At 46.9% G+C, this 13,346-nt stretch overlaps 1 protein-coding gene across 4 annotated transcripts; it reads left to right on the plus strand.

Moving 5' to 3' along the window:
- The first annotated feature begins 910 nt into the window (after nt 1-910).
- On the plus strand, nt 911-13,199 carry CB3H15orf40 (chromosome B3 C15orf40 homolog). Of its 4 annotated transcripts, none has more exons than XM_042987955.1 (4): nt 911-1,055; nt 1,786-1,912; nt 3,915-4,042; nt 12,924-13,199. In XM_042987955.1, the coding sequence occupies exons 1-4, from the start codon at nt 942-944 to the stop codon at nt 12,933-12,935; spliced, it is 381 nt and encodes a 126-aa protein (XP_042843889.1). In that variant the 5' UTR covers nt 911-941; the 3' UTR covers nt 12,936-13,199. The 4 variants fall into 4 exon arrangements, with proteins under 4 accessions (XP_042843889.1, XP_042843887.1, XP_042843886.1 ...); XM_042987953.1 differs by lacking the exon at nt 12,924-13,199 and adding an exon at nt 10,736-11,055; XM_042987952.1 differs by lacking the exon at nt 12,924-13,199 and adding an exon at nt 5,327-5,443.
- The last annotated feature ends 147 nt before the right edge of the window (nt 13,200-13,346 follow it).

Below are 13,346 nucleotides of genomic sequence, written 5' to 3' on the forward strand. Positions count from 1 at the left end.
CCTCAGGGTTTTCTCACCTGTTCTAATCTCGGGAGGGGGAGAAGGAAGACTTGTCGTGTGAGGACTGAGTCCCCACTGGGTAGTGCCACTAGCAGCTACCAGAGTGATGCCCGTGTGCCAGGCTCTGCGCTGAGTACCTGCCACACGTTCTCACTCGCGTCTCGCGTCAGGCTGCGGCAAGTACTAACACCCACTTCACAGGCGGGGAAATGTCACGTTTAACAAGGTCGGTAAGGGGGGAGGCAGGATCAAAAGCCAGGTCTCTCCCTCCCGAATGTCCGTGCCCTGACCGCCGTGAGCTCGCTGTCCCACTGCCGTCCGGCCTGTCAACGGCAGGTCCCGCGCCTCGTCCACGGGCCGCGCTGCAGCCCGCGGTCTTTCTCAAACGCCACGGCTTGGACTGCGCCAGTCCTGCCTCTGCCCACTTCTGCAGTCTCGTCTCGCACATCCCACACCAGAATGGGATTTCCTCGCCTCTGACACGGTGGAATCCTCAGCGCCTGGCACAAGGCAGGTGCTCCATCGGCACGTGGGATACACCCCAGGGCTGAGGCCGCACGAGGCTCCACGTCCACCCGTGGGCCACGGGAAGCAGCGTCCGCATGGTGGTGGCAGCGGGAGCCACAAGACACCCGCCCCGGTGCACTCCTTGCCTCTCACCGCGATCCTTTATTCTTAGGAGGAAAGAGAAGAGCAGAGGTAACACAGCCTACCTACCTGCTGCGTGTGCGGAGCCAGGGAGGGGTGGGGGGGCCGGGATCCTGGTCTCCGTCTCCAGGGCTTCCTTCCAGGATGAGGGGTCGTGCTCCCGCCGGCCGGGAGGGGTCGCCCTCGGGCCGGAGCAGAGGCGCGGGCCTGTGGGGTCGCTCCCGCCGGCCGCGCGCGCAGGCGCGGAGCGCTCTTCCGGCGCCGCTCCGCCTCCGCCCGGCTTCCCCGCGGGGATGCTGCGGCTGGGCCGCGGGCTGAGGCGGCTCGGGTCGGGACGCGGGGCTGGAGACTCCGGCCGGCTCCCTTTAAGTGCGGAGATGCCCAAGAAAGCTGGTGCGACGAACAAGGCCAGTGGCAAGCCCCGTGGCAGGGGAGGGTGGGCGGCGCGCGGGAGAGAGGCGGGCCCCGCGGGTGGGCGAGGGCTCCCCGAGACCCGTCTGCCGGCTCTGAGGCCGGGTCCCCGCGCTCCCAGGGGGCCCGCCCCTCACGCAGGCTAGGCGCCCCCGCGGTCCCCGCACGGCCTGCGCCACCCGGCGTGGGAGGCTCGCGGCGGCGCCCCGGGCCCGACCGCCCTCCGCTCTGGGTCCCGGGCGGCGGGGGCTGAGCTCCTGGCGGGCACGCCGGCTGCGCACCTGCTGCCCCAGTCCAGGCATGGGAGGCTCTGCTAGAGAGCTACCTCCGTCGTCCCTTCCTCTCTCCCCGATACACGCACACTTCCGGCCTAGTTGCTCGCGGACGGTCCTCACCTCGGGCTGCAGGGGATGCAGAGATGAGTAGTAAGTGGTGTCTGCGCCTGGAGAACGGGGGATACAGCGCAGACGGTAGGAACCAGCGCTCAGGTGTGGAAGCCAGAGTCCCGGCCCCCCAAGGCAGCAACAAAACACTCCGTTGGGCTGATTGGAGGGCTTCGTGGAAGAATTGATTTGGAATGCTTGGAAAACCTTTCCGGGTGGCCAGAAATCCCTGGACACGACTCATTCGTCTTGGTTAAGGGTGAAAGGGAGTAGAGGAAGGATCAGATGTGCGCAAACGTATTTTATAGCTTGTAAAGTTGCAGTGTGGTTGTTGTCGTTTTAGGGTAAAAGCCAGACCAAGGAGCCAGAGACACCACTTCCTCCCTTAGGTCCTGTGGCAGTTGATCCTAAAGGTTGTGTCACCGTAGCCATCCATGCCAAACCTGGTTCCAAACAAAACGCTGTAACAGGTACATCTGGCCCCGGGGGTGGGGGTCACGAAGGGGCTGGGGCTGGGGGGGGGTTCTCCTCCATCCTCCCTTTGCCTTGGTTAGCGGAAAGTTGGTCTGTACAGTCAGGGTTTTCATATTCGTGATTGGAGGCTTCTCCGTTTTAAGATTCTAGATTCTAATGTAAAAGTGTAAGTAAATCCAGTGTCAAAAGTGAATATATGATATTTACAGCATACCAAGTGAGATGAACTATCGTGTATTTTTTTTTTTTTTAATACGGTATTTTGAAAAGGACACACGCGGAAACACGTGCAGCCTAGAATTACTGCGTTTGTCCTATTTCAAAACTGGAGACATTAGCTAGAGAAAGAAAGAAGAGACATTTTGGTCGAGTTTAATGACCATTGGCCCAAGGAGGAAGAGAAAACCTGGTGTCTGAGAGTCCTGATCAGCAGCTCCTGTGTGGACTTGTTTTAAAACAATAAAGAATTTTTCTGGGCCCAGTTCTTTTCATCTATGGGAGACGATACTGGACTAGGAAGCTTTCAGGCTATTCCCTGGAGCCCAAAAGGTGCCTCGGGGGTGTTTTAGGTGGACAAGGGGAGGCCAGCAGGCAGCTATGTTTACATTTATTTTAAATGCTGGGAGCCCAGGGGAACTTCTGTGGGTGCAGAGCCGGGGAGGCGGGGAAGGGCTGTATTCCGAATGAGAAGTCTGAAAACTGTTGATCTGAATTATTTTGAAGGTCTTTTTTACCTCTAAAGCTCCTTCTTTTTTGTTTTTTTGTTTTGTTTTGTTTTGTTTTTACACTTTGAAAACAAGACCTCAGAATTGGGGTACTAGGCTGTGGTTTGTGCCGGTGGCCGTGTTAGTCTGCCTTTTCTGAGTAGTTGTTGTGGACCCTGTCTCGTGTCAGCATACCATGTTTCATCGCGTCCGAGATGCCGTCAGCTAGAAGGTGCACAGGTATTTTGTGTACCAGCAAGACAAAATCCGTACGAACACTTTCTTTTCCGTCCGTTGTGAGACGTGCCTGGATTTGAAAGGTACTAACGCAGCGCACGGTGGAATTAGAATTGGTGACAGGCCAGGAGGCGGGCTGTTGTACGAGATTCTGTGGCTGTGTGGTTGACACAGGCAAGGCGTAAGCATGTGAAAACGCCTGAGAGTCCCTACGTGGGGGACCAGGTTCAGCCCACTTGAGAACTACTGTGAGAACTCTGCTCTCGGAAGGACAGTGGAGTGGGCTGCAGGCGGGCCGCTCTTTATAGAGGCTGTACTGATGGGGGTCACGGCCACTGTGCAGACTGGCCCTGGAGTTCAAAGCGTGTAGCCGAACGACTTTGAGTTACAGCATCACTTTATCACCGGGTGACCTTGGGCACATCTTGACTTCGGTTTCCTCGTTTGTAAACTGGAGATAATAATGGTATGAATATCTTCTTCGTGAGGTTCTTATGAGGATTAAACACGTTAATATCTGTGAAGTCCCTAAAACGCGTGTGCCCTCAAGTTACCGCGCGCAAGTGCTGTGTAAATGTTTGAATGTTGCACCTTAAAGACATGAAACAGGCATTTCACGCGAGCCGAACCAGGCCAGTCCTCTCCTTTCCTGAGCCCTGAACAGCCCTTGTCCAGTGCAGCGAGCTGCCTCCGTCCCGCTTCCTTTGTGACACTGCTGACCCAGCCTGACCTTGCCTTGGGGTTCGTCCTGCCACCCCACGCAGTTTCCAGTAGCCTGCATCCAGGACACTGCCCAGGGTTCTGAGCTTCTCTTGATCAGCAGGATGGGGGTAGATGTAGATGTTCTGTGGATTTCTTTCCTGAAGTGGTGAGGGCTTATTTATCATGTTTGTGTACCCTAAAGCTTGAGTAGTTTGCTCGTTCATTTCTTTGTGCAATAGTTATTCATTGGAAACCTACTATGTGCCAGGTGAATGCAAACTCTTTTACAAAATAGCTTCACCTCTTGAAGAAAAACAACTCCTTAAGGGTCAAGTCCACACTGATCTCATTCCAGACTTGACACCTGAAGCTGTGAGTGTGGCCATTGCTGCGCCTCCGTCGGAAGGAGAGGCTAATGCCGAGCTCTGTCGCTATCTTTCCAAGGTCTTAGAACTCCGCAAGAGCGATGTGGTTCTGGAGAAGGTAGGTCTCTCTCTCAAAACAGTTTATTACATGTCAGATATTATTATGTTAATGCTGATTTTTCTTTTCCAAATCATTGAAAAAACTCTCATTCATTTCATCACGAAACTATGTGAATTCTGTTTAGTTTCCTCCATTCCTGCTGCCTCAGCCCTTACTCAGAGTGACCACGCTCTGTATGTCTAGTCCTTAGTTGCCACCATCTCGAGCATTTTCCTCTTCCCACATGTTTTCCTGTATCTGCTGGCAGATTGGTTTTGTCTCTTCTTTCGTCATCATTCTAAAAATCTGAAAGGGTTCCTGTTGCTTATCGTCTCCATTAGTGAGTCTGTCAGGTATTTCTGGTCTCCCCACGTTATCCTTGCTCCCCGGAAAAGCTGATTAGGAAGAGAGGCCAGATGAAGTTATTCACACGACGGGTCTGCTCTAGGGGTAGATATCAAAATCACCTGGCATTGGTTTCTAAAACACAGGTTCCTGGACATCTCTAGACTTACTTAAAAATAGACTTGGCAGGAGTAAGACCCAAGCATGTTTATGTTTCTTAAAGCTCAGTTTGTTTTCTCGTGATACACTCTCTAGATCTAGGTCCCAGCTGGCATTCAGAGTCCTTGGTTAATAGGCTGCATCTGAAAATTCTCCCATCAGGCCACTACCCTCGATACATCCCCCTTGTGTTGCAGGAAACTCCTGACTCTCTGCCAGTGCCCTGACATCTGCCTGAAGGGGACTTCCTACTCCTCTGCTAGTCCAGCTTCTACCCCTAGAGATAATCCCTGCTCACATTTTACCTTCTTTAAAGGATGTTTCAAAACGAGTATTATAGCATTTGCTTTTCGTTTGGAGTTTTCAGAAATGTGGAACAGAGAGAACAGCAATTTGTTTGGAATTATTTTTACAAAAGTTTATATATAAAATTGCAATATTCGTTTTGATAATTTAAAAAATAATTTTAACTTTTAATTTCGACAAAGAAGTTATTTAAAAACAGAGCATTCTACATCTGGACTCTATTCATTTTGAAATTGTAATGCCAATTCTTATTATTACAGAAATTGATACATGAATGTAAAATCCCTAGATCTAGAGTGCAAAAATTGGTAGGAAAGTGGAATCTGAGCTCATCTGTGTTGAAATCAGAAATGACCGGGAGAAAGCGATGGCTAAGCTGTCAGGACAGCCCCAGGCCACCACGCTGGCCCCATGAGGACACTGCCACGATGGGTGCCTCTCAGGTCTGCTGTCTCGGGGTTATCCTGACACCATTTTCTCCTTTTGGTCCAGGGTGGTAAATCTCGTGAGAAAGTGGTGAAGCTTTTGGCCTCCACAACTCCAGAAGAGATCTTGGAGAAATTAAAGCAGCAAGTGGAAAAGAAATAAAAGCCAGTTTTGAGAAAAACACATCCTTGGAAAGCTTTTTTATTGCTATTAATGGAGAGGCTGTTAAATAAGAAAATATATTTCAGTGCACAAAAGAACATGGAAAAAATACATGTTTAACAACAGAACGCAAGAAATAGGAATTTAAAAGTACTCTGCGTTCAATATAGGTTCTAAAATCCCTGACCCCAGCTTGGAGTATGTTACTCTGATTTCGTGGCCTCACAAAATAAGAGAGCGGGAAAAGTTGTTTAAGATGACCTCACTCAGTCCGTTTCGTTCTGTGATGGGGCTTCTGATGTCCCGAAGTTGAGAGAGTTCTTCGGGATCTCATGGCACAGGGTGGCAGCTGGAACCTGATCCCTGGACTCCTGGTTGGATGCAGTTCATCGTGATTGTGAATTAAAGTGCCATTTCTGCAGCCACCTCAGGGTTCCGAGGATCGCCTTCAGGTCCAGCTCACAGGTGACAGAAGAAAACCTGTCACACTGCTTTGTGCTCTTAGTTTGTATTTTAAAAGGCGTATCTAAATACGAAAATGCTTTCTGTGTCTTTTTAAAACTCTGTGGAGCATTTTGTGAAAAAGTAAACAAGAACAATTAAGACTTGTGATTTCGGGGAAGTCACTGACTTTTCGTCCTCCTTGGATGCTAGCTGCAGTCTTCAAATCTGGTATTTCTGAAGACTCTCCAGAGAGCCTTAAGAGAGGAGGACCTGGCAGCTATCCTTAGTATTGGTAAAGGCCTGTCAGAAATCATATGTATATTCAAGCTTCAAAAGCGAGTAATAAAGATCTTGTTTTTAAATCTCCAATGCAAATTATAGTGATTTGGTAAAGGTACATAATTTCATTACCTTTGCCGATCAGAACCAAAGCAGTTGTGTGCTTTTGTCCAAGTACCTGAGAAAATGTACGGGGAAACAAAAATCTTTAAAAATACAAATTCCACAAAGAAGGAACAATAATAAAAATTGTTGAAGGTGAAAGGGCTGGGAAACAGTCATCTGGTCAACTCTTACTCTGTGGATAGGAACCAAGGAGAAGGTCACGGTCAGTATTAATGGCAGAGCATGGGTCCCACTCCACGGCCTTCTTTTCTAAGCCATTATGTCATACTGCCTCCAGATGTGTCTCCCTTGGACCTGGTCTTGGCTTAAGAACAAGTAGCAGAAACCCAACTCCATCCGGCTTACGCGATAAAGATTCACTGGCCTGATACCTGGCAAGTCCAGAGGCAGCAGCTCAGTGTCATCATAAAGGACCCACTGCAGCTGACAGTGCCCGCTTCAGCCTCGTGCCCACTTGGAGGCAAAAAGGCAGCAGCCCTAGGCCTCACGTCCACGTACCGCCCCCCCCCCCGCCGGCAGGAAAAGACGCCAATGCCACTAGGAAGAGCGGGCTCCCGCTCGGCTTCCCCCCACTCCTTGGTGGTTGGGGTGGGGGAGAACCAGAGGATGGGTTGCCACCCTCGTGGTGTTTCAGGTTCCAAACACATAGGTGGTTCCTTAACTGTAGTGCAGAATGTAAATGTAAAAACCCACCGGGGACCCCACTACAGAATTTTCAAATGCATGTGACTAGGGCCTAAAAATTTTAAGAAGCTGGATTTTCAGTTTACGTCCAAGAGGTGGCACCATAATGCAGCGGCAGAAAGCCGCTTCGTTAATCTGAAGTGAGCAGTGCTAGTAGGAAGTCTCCGTAGTGCCCGCCAGTGTCCCACACTCTTCTGTCTGGTCTGGGAGACATTTCTTAGGCTTATACCCTCATTCCCTGAGTTCAGTTCAGGCCAGGGTGTGTGAACTGCCCTCTACTCGGCTGGGTACTCAGGAGTCTGGCTCAGTGCTTTAGTGGAGTCAGCATGGTCTTCAGTGTCTCCCTTAATTCTGCCGCTTTCAGAAATCCCATTTAGTTGGTGATTGAAAATGGAATTGGGCTGGAAAATTAGCAAGGAATTCATTTCGAAACAAGATGCCAATTTATTAATTTGAGTGAAGAACACACCTGCCAAACAGACTGTATAGTGGGATTCTCCAGCGAGAACATTCTGTCACTTTGGGAAGTCTCTTGACGAAGCCGGTCAGCATCTGAAGAGTGCTTGGAGAGCCTGGGATCAGAACCAGGGGAGGGAGGAGGGCGGAGCAGGGAGCTCTGACCGTCTGCGATAGACCCATTCTGTCTCCTCAGCCCCTCTCCTGGGACAACTCTGGACACTGATGCTCCCTTTTTCCAGGCTCTGAGAAGACTGCCTACTTCTGTCCACGTGGGCTGTCCTCAGACAATCCTCAGAATTCAACTGATACGGTTCTCAGCATTTTCTAATCCTTTTCTAGATGTGTGCCACAGGATCCATCTAGCCCCCTTGCTGTTAGAGTCAGCGGGGGAGAACCCCCAAAGTTGGCAGCAGTTTGTATAGACTCTGTGGTCATTTCTACATGAAACTTCTCCACGATGTGGCTTTACTGTCACAGTGGCTTTCACATGGTTTCAGAGCCTTATGTTTCTCTAGAGATACCTGGGTGGGTTGGAGAGCCATGGAGAATAAGGGAGGGAGTCACGTCAATGGGACTCCAAGCCTTTAGCCCTCTTCCAAAGCTGTGCTGTCAGTGTGGCGGCTGCTAGGCACATGTGGTTACTGAGCACTTGAAATGTGGCTGATCAGTTTTGTTTTTTTTTTTAATGAAAGCATCACGGAAATAAAGGCCACGTTGGAAACACAAAAAAGGTTGAAAATACGGCATAGAATTTGGGGGGCAGGATAGAAGGAGGTGAGCAAAGAAAGGAAAATGTCAGATCTAGAAGTCAGGAAGGGGCAGTCAACAGACATAACTGGGGTCCTGAAAAAGAACCCCCCCCCAAAATGGAGCAGAACAAAGATTTCAAGATAAAATGAAGAAAATATTGAAAAAATAAAATATGAATTTAAGGAATAAAAGGTGCAGTGTCCCAGGGGAAATACGGACAAATGGTTGACAAAGAGATACAACCTAGTAAAGTTGTCTGACTTCAAAAACAAAAAAGCCTACGGCCATCTAGGCAAAAAGTTGAAGGCCTAGGGAGGGAGCGGGGAGACACACACATGTACACTCCCATTGCTCATGGGAATGTGAATTGCTAGTGTTTTAGAAAATGTGGCACTTATTAAAAATACAGGTGTTTTAATCTAATTATCCTACTTTTTGAGAATGCCTCATAGAACACATAAAAATGCCAGAGTATATGGGCAAAAAAAGGGTAACAATCTAAGTGTCTGCCTGTAGGAGACTCATCATATAATCAACAGCAAATCCATACTATAGAGTATTATGCTATTAAAATTAGCTTTTAATCTATAGTTACTGACCTGGAGTGATGTCTATATTGCATGAACAAAGAATAATGTATGTGTGTGTGTGCGCGCACACACACACACACACCTATATAATCTGTAATAAAGGAAAAATACATATCTAATTTATATATATTTGGGTGGGCATGATAAAAGAGAAGTGTACACAACAGGCCATGACCGCTGGGTGAGCGCAGATCCTTCCTAGGTGTAGTGTTTCACTTTTTTGTAACGTTTATTATTTTGTATACACACCGAACATATATAATGAAAGAAATTTTAAAATGAGATAAACAGACTCAAATGAAAAAGCTCCGGCCTTTAGCAATGAGAGCAGCTTCATTTATGTAATTCAGAGCAAGGCGGGAGGGCCTTAGGGAGCTCAAGGCACGGGTGGTGGAAAAAACCATGAGATCATCATCACATCAGCCCTGAAGCTGTCTCAAGAGAAGCTGCTGAAACTCGGAGAAAATCTAGCTGGTAATCGATACATAGGGCTCTGTGGGCCCTTAGGGACGGGAATGAAAACACCAACCGAATTAGCCTGCCAGCCCATGGAGACGTTGGCGAAGGACCTGTGAGCTACACCTCTTGCACCCACGTCGGCCCAGAGGTGCCCCACACCCCACTACTACTTCTGGAGGCACACGGCCGACACGGACTCACAACCTGTAACGTGCCCAGCCCCGTGATGCATAGCGTGGAAGTGCTTTCACTTAGTCCTGCGAGGGGGCAGTCCGATGACATGTTAGCCGTTTTGATGGAAGACGTCCTCATCACTAACCTGCTTCTCCCATACTGTCCGGTAAATCTAAAGATCTGGGGTGGTATTACCCACATCTCTTTTCCACTTTTCTGCACTGAGGGCACTGATAACCAGCTCCCCAGATCACTGCGCCTTGTGGCTTCGACAGTGTTCCAGGGGCTGAAGCTAATTCCTCTTCATCTCTGGCACATTCCTGATACCATGTAGCCTTATTGATGAGACCCATGCGGCCAGCTTGACCCGGGGCCGTTCTCTCCCAGAATGTCCACGGGCTCAAGGATCTCTGTCACTGTCCCTATTTTCCTCAAAAGCTGGTCCTAGTAGAGGTCTAGACTTCTGGAAAGGAGGAAGTACTTGCTCAAGTCTGCCGTGGAGTCCAGTGGTATAATCTATTTGAATCCAGTTGTTTATTTGGCTCTGTAATTAGGAGCCAGGAGAAATCTTGGTTTAGGTAATTCAGAATACAGAGAATATATGTGATTTCTGAAGTAGTAATCTAAAAACTAACATCACGAACTCCTACCAATGTCAAGAGTATTTACTCCTGTTGGCCTTAATTCATTCTAAATTAAAAGCCAGAGGACTGTAAAAGCACACATTTCTAAATTCATAAATAGAGGAAAGACACTGAGGGACCCATATAATTAGGTTTTTCACACAGAATTAGCCAAAGCCTATTTAGTATTTCAAAATCCTTATCTATCTCAAATATGCTTCTTTGGTCAAAATACAAGATACTGAAAGAAATCCCAAGTAAGGTTTTCAGTGAATGGTTTGTGATAACTCAATTTGTCTAACATTACCAAAGGAAGCACTTTCACAAGTAATCTTCCCAACTGATTGAAGTTATTAACTGGTACAAGTTGCCTCAAGCTGGGAGTATATTTCCCACATTTCCTAATAAAAAAAAAAAAAATTCCCTTTCACTATAAACAGTGTTAATTAAAAGAATTCAAAGGCCAGGGGTACAGATTTCCATACACAGCCAAATCTTGTTTGGGTTAAATGAATCAAACGGAATAGGTCTGGGAAAATTTTAAAGGTGTTAAAATAACTGTATTTGTTTTAGAAACAAAGTGTAGGGCTTTTATTAGAGTTCAGAATTATGATATCAATAATCTTCAGGGCCATAAATCATTTCCTTCCATTTTAGTATTCTAAACTTAAAACTGACATTTCCTTACTCTTAATTCTGTCACGCAGTTCTATGTTTTCCTTTAGGCTAATCAATTACAAAGGGAAAAATTACATCCTGTCTGTTGAACATTATAAGGAAGGCAGCTTTGAAATCCAAAACCATGCTAGAAGTCTCACCAGATCTCTTTTTCCTATCTGGTTTCAAGAACTCAAACTGTACTCGGAGCTGTGACCGATGGTTATTAGTACTCTGGATAACCTCAAATCCCTCTAGCACTCAAGAAAGAAAATAAAAACAACCCCTCCATCTCAAGTCTCCAGCAAGCTGGTCTCAGTCAGTATTAACCTGATGTGCTTCCATCATCAGCATTCGACATTTTAAAATCAGGGATTTCCAAATAGCAAATGCTACTAATTTTTAGCTTAATGTTTATATACATTTGATATTTGAAATTTGTTATTTTCTGAAGCATATAATTTCTTTTGCTAGTTCGTGTATTAATTCACTTAAGAATCACAAGTCTTCACTCGCAGTGTCTCCTGCTCTCCCCCATCTTCTGTCAGTTACTCCACATGCTTCACAGCCGTGCTGATTCACCACTCACCGCGTCCTTCCCTCCCGTTGACGGAACGAACGTTTATGCGGCACCGGTCACGTACCGCTGGGGGTGTAATGGTCACAAGCTCTCATTTCTACCTTAAGCCCTTGTATGTTTGCTCACTTCTTTTCACGATCACCCTGTGAAGAGTAGCAGGGTGAGTGTTCTCCTTATCCCGACAGGGAAGCAAATAAGCTCCAAGTGTAAGTGATTTTCTCAAGGTCACACACCTCGTGAGAACAGGACTGGAAGCCAGGACTCCTTATGCTAATGCTAGATGCTGTCAACAACAGACGGTCTATTTGAGATTAATTCCATTTGACAGGATTTTAATTCTTCTCACCCTTAAATTATCCTTTTTTAAATGTTACTTTCAGTCTCTCCCACATGAAGCAGAAACCGTGTCTATTATTTCCTCTCAGTTTTAAGCATATAGGGGACAGGCTAATGGTGACTTGCTGTTTAAAAAAAAGAAAAAAACCCACCACCATATAGGCTACTCTAGCAGAATGCAGAAATAACCCGCGTTAAAGGGACTCCTGTTTTCAAGCAGGGCTGAGTCTCAGGCCATCTGTGATCTTACCGTACTAGGATTAAGAGATTTAAATACTATTAGAAAATAACCTTTCCTTTGAGCTTCCTGAGACCCATCCCTCACTCCAGCCCTGCCCCGTGGGCCCATCGGTCTCCCTAATTAGGGCCAGGAGCCGGTACGGCAGAAATCCTGTTGTAAAGCTGTGGCCAGTTACTATCCGGGTGAGTCAGTGCCTGTGCTTTATCAGTTGACAGATATTTTTAATAACCCATCTGCCTTCAGACAGGATCTTGGGGTGCTGTGAGGCTATCCTTAACTCTCTAGGCTAAGTATCTGTGGTATCCAGTTAAAGCTGTAACAGCACTGTGCCTATTGATGTAATTAGAGGGGTACAGGGAAAACCCTTCTTGCTAAAATTTCATTCATATCTGAATGTGAAGATCTGGTTTTATTAGATCCTTTCCAATAAAAGTTACCTAAAGGATGGCTCTTCAGGAAGGGGGGAGGGGAGAGTTGGCTCCAGAGCATGGAGAAGTCAACCTCAAGGGCCTAGAGTGGAGTGTTAAGAGAGGAGGCAGCAGAAGGCAGATTTAAGAAGTTGCCTTTAAATTCCTTTTCCCCATGATGAAACTTCTACTCTTAACATTACTCTTAAGCCAAATAAACTTTTCAACAGATATGAAGGAAAGAGCAAAAAAAACCCAGAAGGTTCGTCACATCAACTGCCAAAACTTGAGGAAGAAATTGTTTCATCTTAAGTATTTTATTAGTTGAATAACACCATTGTAGTGGCCATTAAAATGATCTGAAACAAAACGATCAGTGTAAAAGCAAGTTACAGCGTCACTTTATTTATACAAGAGGAAGCAGCAAAGGTGCACATTTGGAAGTGGATAGAACACTGTTCAATCAGCCCACGTTAAATACCATGAAAGTAGTCAGGATGCAGCGTTATATACATACCATTGGAAAAGAAAGGGTTTACAGAGTTAAACTTTTGTATAACATGAGTTTTCATCTGCTATGTTTAAGTTGGCAAAAAGCCTTAGAGTTTGTATGAAATGATCGTGTACCCTAATCTCACCCACCACTAGATCAAGACACTGAAACTGAGAAGAGTTCCTTCCTTATTTTACAGCTTTATTCTTGACATCCCTCTAAAAAGAGACCAAAATGATTGTGGAGCTGACTCATACCTGGAGTAATTATAAAGTACCACGGTCATAACAAAAGCCAAAAGAAGTATCTACAATTGTTTTGCCTTTCAACTGCTGAGGTCACATACAACACAGTACAAGTAGGCATAATTGTGCATTCATGAGTTGACTGTACTAACCTCTGCAAAAACTTCGGAATGAGCATATCCAAGTAAATGGATACTTCCTTATCTTACAAAATAAAATCAAGCAGGAGTGCGTGGGTGGCTCAGTTGGTTAAGCATCCGACTTTGGCTCAGGTCATGATCTCGTGGTTCGTGAGTTCAGGCCCCGCATTGGGCTCTGTGCTGACAGCTCAGAGCCTGGAGCCTGCTTCGGATTCTGTGTCTCCCTCCTTCTCTGCC

Source organism: Panthera tigris, chromosome B3, assembly GCF_018350195.1.
Source record: "Panthera tigris isolate Pti1 chromosome B3, P.tigris_Pti1_mat1.1, whole genome shotgun sequence".
NCBI lineage: Eukaryota > Metazoa > Chordata > Mammalia > Carnivora > Felidae > Panthera > Panthera tigris.

Coding starts and splice junctions, on each gene's coding strand:
- CB3H15orf40 (XM_042987952.1), top strand. CDS start 942: ATGCTGCGGCTGGGCCGCGGGCTGAGGCGGCTCGGGTCGGGACGCGGG. Junction 1,913..3,914: donor CAAACAAAACGCTGTAACAG/GTACATCTGGCC, acceptor ATCTCATTCCAG/ACTTGACACCTGAAGCTGTG. Junction 4,043..5,326: donor GCGATGTGGTTCTGGAGAAG/GTAGGTCTCTCT, acceptor CTTTTGGTCCAG/GGTGGTAAATCTCGTGAGAA.